General features: G+C 39.8%; 1 protein-coding gene across 3 annotated transcripts in view; it reads left to right on the top strand.

Annotated features, from left to right (window-relative positions):
- The first annotated feature begins 736 nt into the window (after positions 1-736).
- SCAPER (S-phase cyclin A associated protein in the ER) overlaps positions 737-19483 on the top strand; it is a 508924-nt gene continuing 490177 nt past the window's right edge. For all 3 annotated transcript variants that reach the window (XM_013059415.2, XM_013059414.2, XM_013059413.2), the window contains exons 1-2: positions 737-832; positions 17240-17306. In XM_013059415.2, the coding sequence (XP_012914869.1) occupies positions 17301-17306 (6 nt within the window). In that variant the 5' untranslated portion in view covers positions 737-832; positions 17240-17300. The remainder of the gene's footprint in view (positions 833-17239; positions 17307-19483) is intronic.

Below are 19483 nucleotides of genomic sequence, written 5' to 3'. Positions count from 1 at the left end.
TTAAAAGAGAGGAGAAAAGGAATAGTTGAAAGGAGGAATAAAGCCCCAACCATCTTTTATGAAATTGCATTATGTTCCCTGATCCATCTTCTCCTACCGTAAGCTTATAGTCTTAATTGTGAGGTAGATTCAACTGGATTCCACGACTTCTGGATATTGTGGGTAGCAAGGGATAGGGAAAGGTTGGGTCCGAGCATCCCGGGTGGATGAAAAGTGATGTGTAATATTCATTTGACAATTACGGTCTGCCTTGAGTCTCTTTTCTGTTTGTTCAGAACTGTGATTTAAACACCGTTCGTGTGTTTACTTTGTCTTTGAAGTAGAGAAAACGCACTTGTTGGGTCTTTGTACTCTGAGCCTTTCACGGCTGGCGTACAAGGGACGAATAAAGCTTCACGGCGGAGGGTAAGCTGTGCTCAAAGCCTTTTCCCAAGTACAGATTTTTGTGAGGCGGCCCTCTAGGTCGTCAATCTCTGGGACTAACTGGCGGTAAAACGGGAGGAAGAAAGGGACTGAATCAAAGATTGTGGCTAAAAGCAGCGATGCGAGTGCAGCCCACCGAGGGGAATACATCCCGGGAAGCAGCGGCGCCGGGACGAGGAAATCTAACACCCGCCCAGTCTCCCGCCTCCCGGCCGGACGGCGCGAACTCGGCTGCGCCTGCGCGCGGGCGGCCGCGGCGAGAGGCGCGGAGCCTCGCGGCCGTGGCTGGAAGTCACGTGGTACACCGGGCAGCCGCCCCGCCCCGCCCCTCCGCTACTGCCCCTCCCCGCCCCGCCCCTTTCCCGGCGGGACGCTCGGAGCCGCCCCGAACTGCGCAGGGCGGCCGGGGGTGAGTGTCCGCGAGGGGCGCGCGAAGCGCAGACCGGGGAGGGCCTGGGCTGGGGCGCTGGTCGGCGGAATGCGTTGCGGGGTCCAAGGGACAAAATGGCGGCGACTACACCCCTTCACCCTTTTCCCTTACCTGGGAGTGCGGGCGGAGAGGGACAGCGATCGGTGCTGGGGGAGGGGAGCCGCGGCTGCCAAAGAGGGCCGGGGGTTCCCCTCAGTAGGCCTGGGGGGCGACGGTGGGCAGGCTCTCGGCCTGCCCAGTGGGTTCAGCTGGCGTGTGAGGGACGTGGGACCCTGTGCACCCCATGGGCCGGGGGGTGGGCAGGGGACTGCTCACCCCTTCTCGGGGTGCGCGGCCGCGCGCTTGTCGAGGCATCTGGAATGTCCAAACTGCAAGGGGCTCCTGGAGGGGACTCCCACAGGCCCTTCATCTGACAGGTGATCGCCATCATCATCTCATTCTCTGCAGGATTTACCACGCTTTCCCTGCTCGATGATTTGGGTCTTAGTTCTGCCAGGGAGGCAGGGCGGGAATGGGCTCTCCGTCTTAACGAGAGCCTAGAGGGGCCTAGAGGGGTGAAGAGTTGAACCAGTGCCTCGCACCTGGGAGTAATAGGACCCAGCCTTCTGCCTCTGTTAGTGCTCCTTTCCCACCACTTCCTTCGCGCCTTTCCCCCCAGCCAGTGAGTGACGGGATTTTTAGAAAGCAGACAGAAAACTGATTCTCTGAGCACCTGCTGCTGTCAAGTGGCTCTCCCTGAGATGGGGCTGCCTGCCTGAGAGCAGCTTCCTGTTGCTGGTGGACTGTATCCCTCATTTTGTTTGTGCCAAGATATTTTCCATGAACTTATTCATTACAGTCACTTGACGAACAGATAGCAATTCTTTGTATGTATTATAATTCGTTGCAGTTTACACATTGATTTCACCAACATTAACTATTTCATTCTCATAAGAATGGGGAAACTGAGGTTCCAGAGACATTACGACTTGCCCCAGGGTCACCTGCTGGTAATGCTTGATCTGGGATGATGCTTTCAGACCTAGGGTTGGTAATCCGACCATTATCCCGCTCTGATTTATATTGGTGTTCCGGCCCTTTTATTTTTTTCTAACTATGACTTTTCCTCAAAATGTGTTGGATGCAGATTGATTTATGCCACATATGGAAATGATCCGAATAATATCCACTAAGGAATTAATATTTTATTTTTAGTTCGAGATTTTCTTTAAATTCAAGTTAGTTCACATATAGTGTAGTATTAGTTTCAGGGGTAGAATTTAGTAATTCATCAGTTTCATATAACACCCAGTGCTCATTACATCAAGTGTCCTCCTAGTGCCCATCACCCAGTTTCCCCATCCCTCCACCCACCCACCCACCCTCCAGTAACCCTCAGTTTCTTCCTTATATTAAAGAGTCTTTTATGGTTTGCCTTCCTCTCTATCGTATTTTGTTTTTCCTTCCCTTCCCCTATGTTCATCTGTTTTGCTTCTTTAATCCCACATATGAGTGAAATCATACGGTATTTGTCTTGGACTGATTTATTTTGCTTAGTGTAATACACTTCAGTTCCATCCATGTCGTTGCAAATGGCAAGATTTCATTTTTAAGGTATTAATATTTTAATTATTCAGAGTCCATTTTTAATATTATTTGGGAAGTTTCTTTGTGGGAGGAAGTGTGATAATGATGGTATTGAAGGCAAATTGGTAAGAGTTTGAATCCGAGCCTCACTCCTTTGGAAGATTACTAAATTTTTCTGAGTCTTGATTTCCTCATCTGTAAAATAGAGATAATATCGTTCACCTCATATGTTTGTTGATAGCAAGTAAATGAGGTGTCTGTGAAGAATTAAGAACTGCTCCTCCCCCAAAGTCTTCTCTCAACAAATGCTTGCTTTTTCTTTCTCCCCTCTCCCTTGTGCTGTACTTTTTTTTTTCTCTATAGTTAACCACTTTTGGTCAGTCTGCCTTGTGGATTATGCATGGAAGCATAATCAATGTTACTATATAAATCGATTTATAAATTATTTTGGTGATTAGGATTCAAAGGATTAGTGTTTTAAACATAGGCTTTAAAAATGTCCTTAGGGCTTCATAGATACTTAATAATCATCAAAAGTTTGATTTGATATTAATGTTATTAATACCTTCACTTAACCACTTTCAGGAATGTTTTAAAGATAAGATGGAAGGGGCTTGAGATTCTGTCTTAAAGGAGAAAAAAAATTATTTGGGAATCACATTGTGAACATTCTTTAAATTTTTAGAAAGTTGTGGTGGTATTTAGTGGGAAGTTAAACAGAATTCTCTCTAATGGTGCAATCTGATATCCATTGTGAAATTGGCATTTCTGAAATTGTAGAAGTGATAACTGTAAATGGCTTGAATAACTCAGTAATTAATAAATATCTGTTTACAGTTTTGTGCTGGGATGATAACCTTTTTCACAAATATGTTTGGCTTCGACAGTACATCTTATGTGGTATAAATAGCAAAAAGACCTGCAGTTCACTGGTGGAGCCACCTTAAAAAAAATTTTTTTTTTTCAGAGGTTCTTATTTTTATTTCAAAGATCTTACTCTACCTTAAAAAATTTTTAAGAGGAAATGATATATAGAAAGACTTTATTTACTCTGGACATGAAACACTAAAGATTTTATGAAGATTTGCTAAAATAATGACTACTTTTTATTTTATTTTAATTAATTTATTTAAAAGCTATTTATTTATTTATTTATTTGAGAGAGAGAATGAGAGAGGGAGAGAGAGCATGAGAAGGGGAGTATCAAGGGAGAAGCAGACTCCCTGCTGAGCAGAGAGCCGAAAGTGGGACTCGATCCCAGGACCCCAGAATCATGACCTGAGCCGAAGGCAGTCGCTTAACAGACTAGCCACCCAGGTGTCCTAATGACTACTTTTAAATAATTTCTTTCTTTCTTTCTGTCTTTTTTTTTTTTTTAAGATTATTTATTTATTTATTTATTTGACAGAGAGAGATCACAAGTAGGCAGAGAGGCAGGCAGCGAGAGAGAGGAGGAAGCAGGCTCCCCGCCGAGCAGAGAGGCGACGCAGGACTCGATCCCAGGACCCTGAGACCAGGACCCGAGCCGAAGGCAGCAGCCCAACCCACTGAGCCACCCAGGCGCCCCTTAAATAATTTCTTAAAGTAGTAAGTGATGTAGGAAAGACATTAGGATTCAAAGCCAACAGCCAAGAAAGATTTCTTGAGATGTCTCTGGGGGCAAAAATTTGGTTTTAGTATAGTGTGGGACAGGACCCATGGGCAGAAAGAGCTGCACTGGGGTCATGAGGAGTTGCCCATTATATACTTTAAAGCTGGGGGTTGGGGTTAGGGATAGTGCAAGTCTCTAAGGAATTTTGGAAGCAAGTTTTCCAGGACCTTGAGGGGGCTAGCTATTGTTGGGAAAAAGTCCTTTATTATTGTTTAGTAAAACCCTAGTCAGGAGACCCTTCAGATGTATATTGGTCGGTCATATGCTTGGGAGATGATTGCCAACGTGTATCTTGAGGAGTTGAGATAAAGGAAGTTTCCAAATAAATTTCTATATGTTAAAGTAGACTTACAGGAACCTGGAGGGTCATGTTAAGACTGCCTTTTGCCTTAGCAAAGTAGTAACATCAAGGCAGCTGAGTCCCTAGAGGAATGTCACTCTGCCTGTTTTAAGGACTTGTCAGTGGGCTATGGGTTGTAAGGAAATTTAATTTTTCTTTTGCCTTTTTCCCCCCATATCGATAAATTCATTATATATTTTGAAAACGTAGATTAGAATAGTAGAATTAATTGCTATGTATCAGTCTCTATATTTCAGTAATTATGTACACATGGACAGTCTTATCTTATAAAAGCTAACACCCCTTCATTGTTTTGAAGCAAATCTCAGACATATTTGATTTTTAAAGATTTCAGTTTGTGTTAGGCTTGTTTAATATAGTACTGCAAAAGAAAAGTAGTTTGGTATTTTCAAAGAGGCATGCCAGGTTCATGGGAGAAGATAAATGCTTCCTGTTTGATTCATTCATGGCAGTATATATGGGAGTGTGAAAATTGAAAAATTCATTAAACAGTTTGGAATTATAAAATGTCTGTGGTGGTCTTCAGAGTACTTATTTTACCATAATGCATTTATTTTCCACTCAGCAAAGATGTGAATAATTACTGATAGTTTTGGGGATAGTTTTTGACAGTTGTTTAAGTACCAGACTCAGGGAAATACTCAGATTTTCTTCAATTTCAGAAAATGCCAGAACATTGAGTGATAGATTTTGTGAACATTGTATATTGCCAAATCCAGTTTTTCTAGAATTTACTGGCAAACATGAGAACAATTCATAGATGTACTGTCCTGGCTTCTATTAGATGTGCCTGTATTTTTTAGTTACTAGCAGTCTTCTACTATTTTGGGCCTGCCATTTACTTTTTGCCTTTTCAGGACCCGTGTACCTAAACTCAGGTAAAGAAGAGAGGCAGGCCTTTCCTGGCATTGGAATCAATCTGCCCATTGCCAGTTGTAGCACTCTCAGGTGTCTCCACAGACTTCATGGGACCGTAGGGCAGGCTAGGACAAGTGAGACTTCAGTTTATCACTGGCTCCAGATTGTTCCGAAATCTCTGGCCCAGTCAATCCTGGTGTCTGTTCCCTGTTTACTGACTTGTTTGGTTTTTGTTGTTGTTATGTGCTCTATTTTCTGTTTGCCCATTGTTTTGCTGTATTCTAGAGTTTCTTCTTAAGATTAATTTATTTGAATAACATTGCCAATATTTGCCATATCCATCTTTTATATAAACTGTTTGTTTATGGTAGCATTATAAATTTTCTTTTAAAATAGAAGTAAAAGTTTTATTTAGAGAAAAATATTATGAAATATGAAATATTTATTACTTTCAAATATGAAAGTAATAACTGAATGCATAACATTTTGGAAGTTCTGGATTAGGTATTAAGTTTTTTTTTTTTTTGAGTAGCTTTATTGAGATATATTTCATATACCATAAAATTTAGCCACTAACTTGTATACTTCAGTGGTTTTTAGTGTATTCACAGATTTGTGTAACCATCACCACAATTAACTTTAGAACATTTTCAAAACCCCAATATAAAACCTCATAACAGCCATTCCCCGTTCCTGACCTCCCTTGTTTCTCCATCCTATTTCCTTCACCAGCCCTAGGCAACCACTTATCTACTTTTTTTTTCCTCTGTGGATTTGCCTATTCTGGCATTTCATATTAATAGAATCATATAATATGTGGTCTTTTGTGCCTGGCTTCTTCATTTAGCATAGTGTTTTCCATATTCAAGTTGTAGCATGTATCAGCACTACCTTTTCCTTTAATACTTTTAATTTTTTAGGGCAGTTTTAGGGTCACAGAGAAGTGGAGAGGAAAGTACATATCCTCCCTGCCTCCACTTATGCATAGCTCTCCCTGCCCTTTTTAAAAGAGTTTATTTATTTACTTATTTGACAGAGATCACAAGTAGGCAAAAAGGCAGGCAGAGAGAGACTCCCCGCCAAGGAGAGAGCCTGATATGGGGCCTGATCCCAGAACCCTGAGATCGTGACCTGAGCCGAAGGCAGAGGCTTAACCCACTGAGGCACTCAGGTGCCCCCATAGTTTCCCCTTTTATCAACATCCCCTACCAGAGTGGTACTTTTGTTACAATTCATTTAACTTACATTGACAAGCGCCTATCGCACCAAAGTCTGTAGTTTGCATTTGTATTTACTCTTGGTGTTGTATTTATGGGTTTGGACAAATGTGTAATGACATGTATTTTGTCCACCATTATAGTATCATAAAGAATACTTTCACTGCCTGAAAATTCTTTGTGTTCTATTTATCCCGCCTTCTTCGTAACCACTAAAACACTTGATCTTTTCCCTGTCTCCATAGTTTTGACTTTTTCAGAAACTTCATGTCTTTTATGGCTGAACGATATTTTATTGTGTGGGTATACCATATTCTGTTTATCCATTAGTTGATGGACATTTGGATTGCTTCACTTTTTGAATATTATGAATAATGCTGCTATAAACATTTGTAAGTTTTTCTGTGGATATGTTTTCATTTCTCTTGGGTGTATACTTAGGAGTGGAATTGCTGGGTCATATGGTAATTCTGTTTAACTTTTTGAGGAACTGCCAGATTATTTACAAAACCAGCTACAGCATATTACATTCCCCAGAAGCTGTGTATATTGCCTCTAGTTTTTCCACATCCTCTCCAATACTTGTTATTGTTTGTCTTTTGGATTATAGCCATCCTAATGGGTGTGAAGTTGTATCTTATTGTGGTTGTGCTTTGTATATCTGTAATGACTAATGATGTTCAACATCTTCTCGTGTTCTTACTAGCTATTTGTATATCTATTTTGGAAAAATGGGGACATAGCCTTTTTAACCTCTTCATCTTTATAGATGAGAATACTGATACTCAAAGAGATTAAATGACTTCTCAAAGTCACATAGCCAGTGATTTGGTTGATTCCAATGTCTTATATACTACTCTCTGTACTATTTCATGCTTTAAGTAAAGAATACAGCTGAAATGGTCTGGAAATTCAGATGTAGAAGATCTCTGTCAGCTGGGGATGTCAGAATAGGCTTTTTGAAGATAACTTTTGAGTTGATCTGAAACAATTGGAAGGCTCTGGATATGTAGAAGCGTGAGAGTAAAGCAATTTGGTAAGCAAGTATTTTTTATAATGAACTTTATTTATTAGTAAGTAAGTATTTAATGCTTAGTCATTGCCAGGCACTGTTCTAAGTCCTGAAGCTAAAGCAGTAACAAAACCAACAAACACCATGAAGCTTATGTTCTTGTAAGGAGAGATGGACAGTATACCCATTAAGTAAATAATGTGATAAATGCTCTAGAGAAGTGGGATAGGGAGTGTCAGGGGTGGGAATCAGGATAAATGGGTTGCTATTTTATTTTATTTAAAGATTTAATTTTATTTTATTTTTGACATTTTACAAATAAAGCTTTATTTTTCCCAAATAACAAGAAGTCCAGGGGCGCCTGGGTGGCTCAGTGGGTAAAGCCGCTGCCTTCGGCTCAGGTCATGATCTCAGGGTCCTGGGATCGAGTCCCGCATCGGGCTCTCTGCTCGGCAGGGAGCCTGCTTCCTTCCCTTCCTCTCTCTCTGCCTGCCTCTCTGCCTACTTGTGATCTCTCGCTGTCAAATAAATAAATAAAATCTTAAAAAAAAAAAAAAAGAAGTCCAGAAGAAGTACTTTCTGTCAGACATTCTGCTTTTTAATAATACTATTGGAGACCAAGCCTCTTTCTGTCTTTTTAAGTCTTTTCTCTTTATCATTCTGAGCATACTAGTTTTGAGCCTCTTACAGATCGTCTCGTGATGGCAAGATGGCTGTTATTACCATTGCTTCAGAAAACAATTCCTCTTTTTTTTTTTAATTTTTAATTAACATATGATGTATTATTAGGCCTGGGGATACAGGTCTGTGAATCACCAGGTTTACACACTTCATAGTACTCACCATAGCACAAACCCTCCCCAATGTCCATAACTTAACCACCTTCTCCCTACTCCCCTCCCCTGGCAACCCTCAGTTTGTTTTGTGAGATTAAGAGTCTCTTATGGTGTGTCTCCCTCCTGATCCCATCTTGTTTCATTTTTTCCTTCCTTACCCCCCAGACCCCCCACTTTGCTTCTCAACTTCCTCATATCAGGGAAATCATGTGATACTTGTCTTTCTCTGATTGACTTATTTTTCTCAGCATAATACCCTCTAGTTCCATCCACATCATCGCAAAAGGCAAGATTTCATTTCTTTTGATGGCTGCTTAGTATTCCACTGTATATGTATACCACATCTTCTTTATTCATTCATCTGTTGATGGACATCTAGGTTCCTTTCATAGTTTGGTTATTGTAGATATTGCTGCTATAAATATTCAGGTGCACCTTCCCCTTCGGGTCCCTACATTTGTATCTTTAGGGTAAGTAGTGCAGTAGTGCAATTGCTGGGTTGTAGGGTAGCTCTATTTTCAACTTTTTGAGGAACCTCCATGCTGTTTTCCAGAGTGGCTGTACCAGCTTGCATTCCCACCAACATTCTCCTTTCTCCGCATCCTCACCAGCATCTGTCGTTTCCTGACTTGTTACTTTTAGTCATTCTGACTGGTGTGAGGTGGTATCTCACTGTGGTTTTGATTTGTATTTCCCTGATACCAAGTGATATGGAGCACTTTTTCATGTGTCTGTTGGCCATCTGGATGTCTTCTTTTCAGAAATGTCTGTTCACATCCTCTGCCCATTTCTTGATTGGATTATTTGTTCTCTGGGTGTTGAGTTTGATAAATTCTTTATAGATTTTGGATACTAGCCCTTTATCTGATGTGTTGTTTGCGAATATCTTCTCCCATTCTGTCAGTTGTCTTTTGGTTTTGTTGACTGTTTCTTTTGCTGTGCAAAAGCTTTTGATCTTAATGAAGTCCCAATAGTTCACTTTTGCCCTTGCTTCCCTTGCCTTTGGCGATGTTTCCAGAAAGAAGTTGCTGCGGCTGAGGTCATAGCAACTTTCTCACATCGAGGTCTTTCATCCATTTGGAGGCTGTTTTTGTGTGTGGTGTAAGGAAATGGCCCAGTTTCATTTTTCTGCATGTGGCTGTCCAATTTTCCCAACACCATTTGTTGAAGAGACTGTCTTTTTTCCATTGGACATTCTTTCCTGCTTTGTCAAAGATTACTTGACTATAGAGTTGAGGGTCTATTTCTGGACTCTGTATTCTGTATTCTGTATCAGACACATTCATTCTATGTGTCTGTTTTTGTGCCAATACCATACTGTCTTGACAGCTTTGTAATAGAGCTTGAAGTCTGGAATTTTGATGCCACCAACTTTGGCTTTCTTTTTCAACATTCCTCTGGCTATTCAAGGTCTTTTCTGGTTCCATATGAATTTTAGGATTATTCATTCCATTTCTTTGAAAAAAATGGACAGTATTTTGATAGGGATTGCATTAAACATGTAGATTGTTTTAGGTAGCATAAACATTTTCACAATATTTGTTCTTCCAATCCATGAGCATGGAACTTTTTTTGCATTTCTTTGTGTCTTCCTCAATTTCTTTCTTGAGTACTTTATAGTTTTCTGAGTACAAATTCTTTGCCTCTTTGCTTAGGTTTATTCCTGGTTTTGGGAGCAGTTGTAAATGGGATTGATTTCTTAATTTCTCTTTCTTCTGTCTTGTTGGTATATAGAAATGCAACTAATTTCTATGCATTGATTTTATATCCTGACACTTTACTGAATTCCTGTATGAGTTCTAGCAGGTTAGGAGTGGAGTCTTTCAGGTTTTCTACATAAAGTATCATATCATCTGCAAAGAGTGATAGTTTGACTTCTTCTTTGCCTATTTGGATGCGTTTTATTTCTTTTTGTTGTCTGATTGCTGAGGCTAGGACTTCTAGTACTATGTTGAATAGCAGTAGTGATAATGGACATCCCTGCCGTGTTCCTGACCTTAGCAGAAAAGCTCTCAGTTTTTCTCCTTTGAGAATGATATTTGCTGTGGGTTTTTCATAGATGGCTTTGATGATATTGAGGTATGTACCCTCTGTCCCTACACTTTGAAGAGTTTTGATCAAGAAAGGTTGCTGTACTTTGTCAAATGCTTTTTCAGCATCTACTGAGAGTATCATATGGTTCTTGTTCTTTCTTTTATTAATGTATTGTATCACATTGATTGATTTGCAGATGTTGAACCAACCTTGCAGCCCTAGAATAAATCCCACTTGGTCGTGGTGAATAATCCTTTTAATGTACTGTTGGATCCCATTGGTTAGTATTTTGGTGAGAAGTTTCCCATCTGTGTTCATCAAGGATATTGGTCTATAATTCTCTTTCTTGATGGGGTCTTTGGTTTTGGGATCAAGATAATGCTGGCCTCAGAACATGAGTTTGGAAGTTTTCCTTCCATTTCTATTTTTGGAACAGTTTCAGGAGAATAGGTATTAATTCTTCATTAAATGTTTGGTAGAATTCCCCTGGGAAGCCATCTGCCCCTGGGATCTTGTTTGTTGGGAGATTTTTGATGACTGCTTCAATCTCCTTACTGGATATGGGTCTGTTCAGGTTTTCTATTTCTTCCTGGTTCAGTTGTGGTAGTTTATATGTCTCTAGGAATGCATCCATTTCTTCCAGATTGTCAAATTTGCTGGCATAGAGTTGCTCATAATATGTTCTTATAATTGTTTGTATTTCTTTGGTGTTGGTTGTGATCTTTCCTCTTCCATTCATGATTTTATCTGGGTTCTTTCTCTTTTCTTTTTGATAAGTCTGGCCAGGGGTTTATCAGTCTTATTAATTCTTTTAACGAACCAGCTCCTAGTTTTGTTGATTTGTTCTGTTGTTTTTTTGGTTTCTATTTCACTGATTTCTGCTCTGATCTTTGTGATTTCTCTTCTCCTGCTGGGTTTAGGCTTTCTTTGCTGTTCTCCTTAAGGTGTAGGGTTAGGATGTGTATTTGAGACCTTTCTTGTTTCTTGAGAAAGGCTTGTATCGCTATATATTTTCCTCTCAGGACTGCCTTTGCTGTGTCCCGCAGATTTTGAACAGTTGTGTTTTCGTTATCATTCGTTTCCGTGCGTTTTTTCAATTCTTCTTTAATTTCTTGGTTGAATCATTCATTCTTTAGTAGGATGCTCTTTAGCCTCCATGTATTTGGGTTCTTTACAAATTTCCTGTTGTGATTGAGTTCTAGCTTCAGAGCATTGTGGTCTGAAAATATGCAGGGAATGATCCCAGTCTTTTGGTACTGGTTGAGACCTGAGTTGTGACCCAGGATGTGATCTGTTCTGGAGAATGTTCCATGTGCACTAGAGAAGAATGTGTATTCTGTTGCTTTGGGATGGAATGTTCTGAATATATATATATATATATTTTTTAAAGATTTTATTTGACAGACAGAGACTACAAGTAGACAGAGGCAGGCAGATAGAGAGGAACGGAAGCAGGCCCCCCGCTGAGCAGAGAGCCTGATGTGGGACTCGATCCCAGGACCCTGAGATCATGACCTGAGCCGAAGGCAGCGGCTTAACCCACTGAGCCACCCAGGTGCCCTGAATATATCTTTGATGTCCGTCTGGTCCAGTGTGTCATTTAAGGTCTTTATTTCCTTGTTGATCTTTTGCTTGGATGATTTGTCCATTTCAGTGAGAGGGGTTTTAAAGTCCCCTACTATTATTGTATAATTGTTGATGTGTTTCTTTGATTTTGTTATTAATTGGTTTATGTAGTTGGCTGTTCCCATGTTAGGGGCATAGATATTTAAAATTGTTAGTCTTCTTGTTGGACAGACCCTTTAGTATGATATAGTGTCCTTCCTCATCTCTTATTGTCTTTGGCTTAAGATCTAATTGATCTGATGTAAGGATTGCCCCCCAACCCCCGCCCCAAGCTTTCTTTTGATGTGCTGTGCATTAGCATGGTAAATTGCTTCCCCCCCCATCACTTTAAATCTGGAGGTGTCTTTGGGTCTAAAATGAGTTTCTTGAAGACAACAAGTTGATGAGTCTTTTTTTTTTTTTTTTTTTAATCTATTCTGATACCCTGTGTCTTGACTGAGGCGTTTAGTCCATTTACATTCAGGGTAAATACTGAAAGGTATAAATTTAGTGCCATTGTATTGCCTGTAAGGTGACTGTTGCTGTATATTGTCCCTGTTCCTTCCTGGTCTACTACTTTTAGGCTCTCTCTTTGCTTAGAGGACCTCTTTCAATATTTCCTAAAGAGCTGGTTTGGTGTTTACAAACTCTTTTAGTTTTTGTTTGTCCTGAAAGCTTTTTATATCTCCTATTTTCAGTGTTAACCTCGCTGGATATAGTATTCTCGGCTGCATGTTTTTCTCGTTTAGTGCTCTGAATATATTATGCCAGTTCTTTCTGGCCTCCCAGGTCTCTGTGGATAAGTCTGCTGCCAATCTAATATTTTTACCATTGTATGTTACCGACTTCTTGTCCTAGGTTGCTTTCAGGATTTTCTCTTTGTCACTAAGAATTGTAAGTTTTACTGTTAGAAGACAGAGTGTGGACCTATTCTTGTTGATTTTGAGGAGGATTTTCGGCACCTCCTGGATTTTGATGCTTGTTCCCTTTGCCATATTAGGGAAATTCTCTACAATAATTTGCTCCAGTATACCATCTGCTCCCTTCTCTCTTTCTTCTTCTAGAATCCCAATTATTCTAATATCGTTTCATCTTACGGTATCACTTCTCTCTCTAATTCTCCCTTGTGATCCAGTAGTTGTTTGCCTCTCTTTTGCTCAGCTTCTTTGTTCTCCACCATTTTGTCTTCTATATCATTATTTCTCTCTTCTGCCTCATATATCCTAGCAGTAAGAGCCTCCATTTTTGATTGCACCTCATTAGTAGCTTTTTAAATTTCAGCTTGGCTAGATTTTAGTTCTTTTATTTCTCCAGAAAGGGCTTTTATTTCTCTGGAAAGGTTTTCTCTAATATCTTCCATGCCTTTTTTGAGCCCAGCTAGCGCCTTGAGAATCATCATTCTGAACTCTAGATCTGACATATTACCAATGTCCATATTAATTAGGTCCCTAGCCTTCGGTACTGCCTCTTGTTCTTCTTTTTTGTGTTGAGTTTTTCTATCTTGTCATTTTATCCAGATAAGAATATATGAACAAGAGAATAAAATACTAAAAGGGTGGCAAAGGCCCCAGAAAAATGTGCATTAACCAAATCAGAAGAGACCCCAAATCATGGGGAGAAGAAAGGGTGTAAAAATAAGTTAAAAAAAAAAGGTGTGTGTGTGTATGTATGTATATATATATATATATATATATATATATATATATATATATATGACTGGTGAATAGAACAGAGCCACCCACTTGATTTTGGGAGTATTTTGGTCTTTTAGAGGAAACTACCTCCCAGAATTTTAAAGAAAGAAACATACACACACACACACACACACACAAATAAGGGTAAACATGATGAAGGGATGGAGTATAACTGTAAAGATGAAAATTTTTAAAAAATTCTAAAAAGGAGTTGATAAGTTGGTTGGGACAAGAAAGAAAAAGAAAGTGGAGAAAATTTGCTAAGGCTGGAGACTAGAACAAACCCTGTGCTAGATTTAGGGTATATTTTGATCTATTAGAAGAAGTTGTGTCCCAAAAATTTTTAGAAGAAAAAACCCCATGTGTATACAAAAGATAAAGTTAGATTCAATGAATGATAAAATAGGACTATAATAATAAAAGTTCAAAATTTTTTAAAAGAAAGGTATTGTTAAGAAAAGCTAGTTAAAAAATGTTAAAAGAGGAAAGAGTAAAAGCTAAAAAAATTAGAATAAGAAAAAAATAAAATTAAAAAAAATAATTTGCAAGACTAAAGAATCATGGGGAGAAAGCCATGAATTCCATGCTTTGCTTTCCCCTCCTCTGGAATTCTGCTGTTCTCCTTGATCAGTGAGCTTGGTCTTGGCTGGATTTCTTGCTGATCTTCTGGGGAGGGCCTGTTGTAGTGATTCTCAAGTGTTTTCGCCTGAGGTGGAATTGCACTGCCTTTGCCAGGGGCTGGGCTAAGTAATCTGCTCGGTTTGCTCTCGGGAATTTTTATTCCCTTGAACGCTTTCTGTAGAGCTCTGGAGGATTGGAAGGAAAATGGCGGCCTCCCAATCTCTGGCCCCACTCCTCAGTGTACCGTCAGAGAAAAGCGATCAATCACTCCCGTCTCCCTGGTCTCTGGCCGTGCTCCCAGCTCAGTCGGCCTGTGACCAAGCGTTTCTGTCTCTGGAACACAGCCCTGTTTGGAATCTCCAAACCCAGCAGATTCCTGTCGCTCTGCTCTTCTGGTGGCTCTCCCCAGGTCTGCCACTTGTGGGGTTCCTGCTCAAAGAGCAATGGTCTGGTTGTGCTGCAGATCACAGTTTAAGGTAACTCTGAGCTGAGAGCTCACTCTTTGGCTCCGTCTCTGTAGCCGGCTTCCCTGCTCTAATACCTGTGAGCTCTGCTACCCTCAGACACCCCGATCCTTCTGTGACCCCGCGGGACCTGAGACCACGCTGTCCCTGCGAGGACTCCACCCCCGCTTAGCCTCTGGAGTGATGTCCCTCAGTGGAGCAGACTGCTAAAAGTTCTGATTTTGTGGTCTGTTGCTCTGCTGCTTGACTGGAGCTGGCCCCTCACCCTGCAGTCTATCTTCCAGATGCTTTGGATTCACTTCTCCGCAGGTCCTACCTTTCAGAAAGTGGTCGATTTCCTGTTTCTAGAATTGCTCTTCTCCTTCTCTTTGATCTCCCATTGGATTTGTAGGTGTTCGAAACAGTTTGCTAACTATCTAGCTGAACTCCTGCTACCTGATGTCATCTCAGCTTGCTACTCCTCTGCCATCTTGATTCCTTCCCCCATTTTAACTTTTTAATGTAATCTTTACACCCAACCTGGGGTTCAAACTCAACAACCCTGAGATCAAGAGTTGCATGCTCTGCTGACTGACCCAGCCAGGCACCCTTGAATGGGTTGCAATAATAGAGTGTTTGAGAAGGCCTCACGGAGGAAGTGACATGTGAGCAAAGGGAGTAAATCTTGAGTGTTGCAAATAAGGATCCAATAAGCATAAAGCCCTGAGGCAGGTGTGTGTCTGGCATTTTGGGGAACATAAAGAAGCCAGTGCGGCTGGAGTAGAATGAAATTCAAAGAGGAGAGGAGTTGAGGTGTGGTTAGAGAGGTATGAGTATGGTAGGCTACTGTGAGGATTTGGCTTTTACTCCAAGATGGAGAGGAATTGGAGAGTTGTGAATAGAGGCACTGCATGTAAAAACAAGTTAATTGAGATATAGTTCATACACCATACACTTTTGCCATTAAAATTTTTTTAGATTTATTTATTTATTTATTCATTTATTCATTTGACAGAGGGAGGTAGGGGGATAGAGAGCGAGCGCACATGAGCACAAGTAGGGGGAGCTGGAGAGGGGGAGGGAGAAGCAAGCTCCCCGCTGAGCAGGGAGCCCGACATGGGGCTCAATCCGAGGACTAGAATCATGACTTGTGCCCAAGGCAGACACTTAGCTGACTGAGCCACCCAGGTGCCTACAATTCAGACATTTAAAAAAAAGGTTTTTAGCATATTTACAGAGTTGTGCAGCCATCACCATAATGAATTTTAGAACATTTTGTCATCCCCCAAAGAATCTCTATCCTCGTTAGTAGTCAGTCCTATTTTTCTCCAAGTCCCTAACCCTAGTCAGCCAATAATCTATTTTCTGACTCTATGGATTTGCCTATTCTGGGCATTACCTATAAATTATACAATATACTGTCTTTTGTGACTGGCTTCTTTCACTTAGCTTAGCATAATCTTTTTTTTTTTTTTTTTTAGCATAATGTTTTTAAGGTGCCTCCATGTTGTATCATGTATAAGTACCTTATTACTTTTTATGGCCCAATAATAATCCATTGTATGGATATACCAGATTTTAATTATCCATCATTTGGGGGAGATTTGGGTTGTTTCCACTTTGGGCCATTATGTATAATGCTGCTATGAATACTTGGAAATAAGTTTTTATGTAGACGTGTTTTCATTTGAGGTGCTGCATTTTAAAAGGATTAAATTCACTTAGCAATGGAAATTCGCTAGGCTCTCATCCTAGAAGCACCTAGGTTCAACTGCTGCTTTTCTTCATTCATTATAGGGTCAGGCCATTCTTTATAGCAATATCTCTGGCCCTTTGTGTTATATCTAGGTTTCTGCATGGTTTCTTTGAGTAAAGGTTTGGCTACCTTATGTTGATATCCTTAAAAGTAAGATCTGTTCTATGTGGAGGATTTTGTAATAGTAATTAAAAATTCTGATAAAATATCAGTTTTCGAAAGTTCCTAAAAAGAGGTTACAATGTTTTGTATACTAGTAGTCATTCATTAGTGGGTCTTAAATCAATTTAATGAAAGCAGCATTTGAAAAACAAAGATATATCAGAATGCATCTCACACAATAGGGATAAACATTACTTTATGAAACTTGTTTCAATTAAGCATGTATTTGTGAAGGATATACTGTATGTGTGTTGTGTGCACTATATAGATGGTAGTAAAAAAAAATCTGCATTGAGATCTCACAGACTATTCATGTAATTAACAGTGTTTTTCTTCTGTTTAACTTAAAAAATTTTGGGAGTGAGAGCATTAAGGTATTATTCAGTATAGAATATTTAAAATTTGCTATATTATATCCAAATAGGCAGTATAAAGGAGCAATTTTTTGTTGTTGTTGTTTAATATGATGACAAACTTGTGGTGATGAGAATTGATCTTTTTAAGTACAAACATTTTTGACAATGTTATGACTAAGAGTATATATATATATATTTTTTTTTTTTATTGTAGGAGTCACACCCCAGGGGTTTATGTGCTAAATGAACTTCTTGGCATACAAGGGAATTAAAGAATGATGGTAAGTGATCGATCTACCTTAAACACTAACCTTAGGTTTTTTTGTCCTCCTTTCCTTACATCTCTTTTTCATTTAGTATCTTTGCAGCATATCCTATAGCATCAGAGCTCTTCATTTTCTTTTACTGCTTCATAGTATTTCCTACTGATTTGTCTTTTTTTTTTTTTTTAAGATTTTATTTATTTATCAGAGAGAGAGGGGGAGAGAGCGAGCACAGGCAGACAGAATGGCAGGCAGAGGCAGAGGGAGAAGCAGGCTCCCTGCTGAAAAGGAGCCCGATGTGGGACTCGATCCCAGGACGCTGGGATCATGACCTGAGCCGAAGGCAGCTGCTTAACCAACTGAGCCACCCAGGGGTCCCGATTTGTCTTGTTTTTAAACAACTCTAATGGGCAAAATGTAGTAAAGCACTGCTAGTCTGCCAACCGTGACTTTAAGGAAGGTGGCCAAAAACCCAAGAGTAATTTAAAAATGCCTGTGATCGTCCATAACATACAGTGAAAGTATATTCACTGTGCTTGTAGAATTCTTGAACTTCATATTCAGAACCATAGTAGTAACATTCCCATAATTCTAATAAGTAAGAATTGAAAGCTGATGCCTGGATCAGAAGAGAAAATAATTGAAAATTAAGCTTTTGTGTTCTGCCCAATCATCGGGAAGTAAAGTAATTAAAAGGTCTAAAAAGCACTTTGGTCTGGGCCCATTTATCTTACAGGTACCATCCTCTGTACTTCTACGGCTCCTGAGGGCATATTATAATATCATACAAAAGTTGTTCATAGTGATAACCTAAAAGTACCAAGAAAAGAGGAAATTCCTTTAGTAGCTTCTGTTTAAAAGTCAGGGAAGTGTGATTCAGAAATTTTTATCCAAAATGGTAAAATGGAAAAAATTTGTGCTTAGCAGGGCAGACATTAGTTATGGATTTATGTTGAATACCTCATTTCCCAATGATGTTGTTCATTTATTCATGACATACTTACTTTAGTTATTCATGATTTCTTTATCATGTCAATTATTCGTCGTTCATGGGGGAAGATAGATGGTAAATATCTAATTAAAGGATTTAAAATGTAATTGTGAGATGTACTGCAAAAGAGTACAGATTGGTTTGAGCATATAAAAGTGATCCTGGCTAAGTCTGGGGTTTAAAAAGACTTCATTCTGAGAGAGTTACTTTTTTTTTTTTTTAAGATTTTATTTATTTATTTGACAGAGAAGCAGGCAGAAAGAGAGAGGGAAGCAGGCTCCCTGCTGAGCAGAGAGCCCGATGCAGGACTCGATCCCAGGATCCTGAGATCATGACCTGAGCCGAAGGCAGCGGCTTAACCCACTGAGCCACCAAGGTGCCCCTGAGAGAGTTACTTTTTAAGTTGAGACTTGAAAGACCAGTAGGTTTTAGTTGGGCTAGAAGGAACACTATGTTAGTGTGCTTTCAGTAGCTTGTGCTCAACAGTGTCACCAAGGATTTGATTGCTTTTCAGCCATCTGTTTTGTTGCCATTATGTTAAGTTTCTCTTTGTGATCCCTAATTGGTTAGAGTCAGACTTTTTTTTTTTTTTTAAGTAGGCTCCATACCCAGTGAGGAGCCCAACATGGGGTTTGAACTCACAACCCTGAGATCAAGCCCTGAGCTGAGATCAAGAGTAGGCTAACTGAGCCATCCAGGTGCCTGTGGAGTTGGATTTTGTATTTTTTGGCAGAGTATCACATGATTGGTTGTGGTCATTTTGTTCTGTTTTAGGTCATGTTATCTTTGATCACTTGGTTAATATAGAGTATTGGTTTATCTTTTTAAAGTTTGTGTTTTCTCTTTTGAAATTAATAAGAGTTTGTTGAGATAGACTTTGAGGCTGTGTATGTACGCAGTACCTCATCAAACATTCACCTGCTAATTTTAGCACTCATTGATGGTAACATTTATTAAAGTTCTGTGAGGAAAACATTTACATTCTCCCCAACTGTCTGTGTATCTAGATTCTTGGATTTTAAAATTTTATTTGGTGTTGTAATCTGTTACTGATATTAATTTGATGCTCAAATTGTCCCAGAGTTAGCCGGTGGAAGCTCCTTCAACCTGGCTCTTGTGGTATGTCCCTATTATTCTTTGAGCATTTCTGTACTTACTGATGTAACAAACTGAGACAGGCTCATTTTGTGCTTTCACTGGTTCC

This window comes from Mustela putorius, unplaced genomic scaffold, assembly GCF_011764305.1.
Source record: "Mustela putorius furo isolate JIRA1106 unplaced genomic scaffold, ASM1176430v1.1 tig00003972_pilon_pilon_pilon, whole genome shotgun sequence".
In the NCBI taxonomy this organism is placed as follows: Eukaryota; Metazoa; Chordata; class Mammalia; order Carnivora; family Mustelidae; genus Mustela; species Mustela putorius.
The sequence above is the reverse complement of the archived record's forward strand: the minus strand, read 5'-3'. Positions and strand labels throughout refer to the sequence as shown.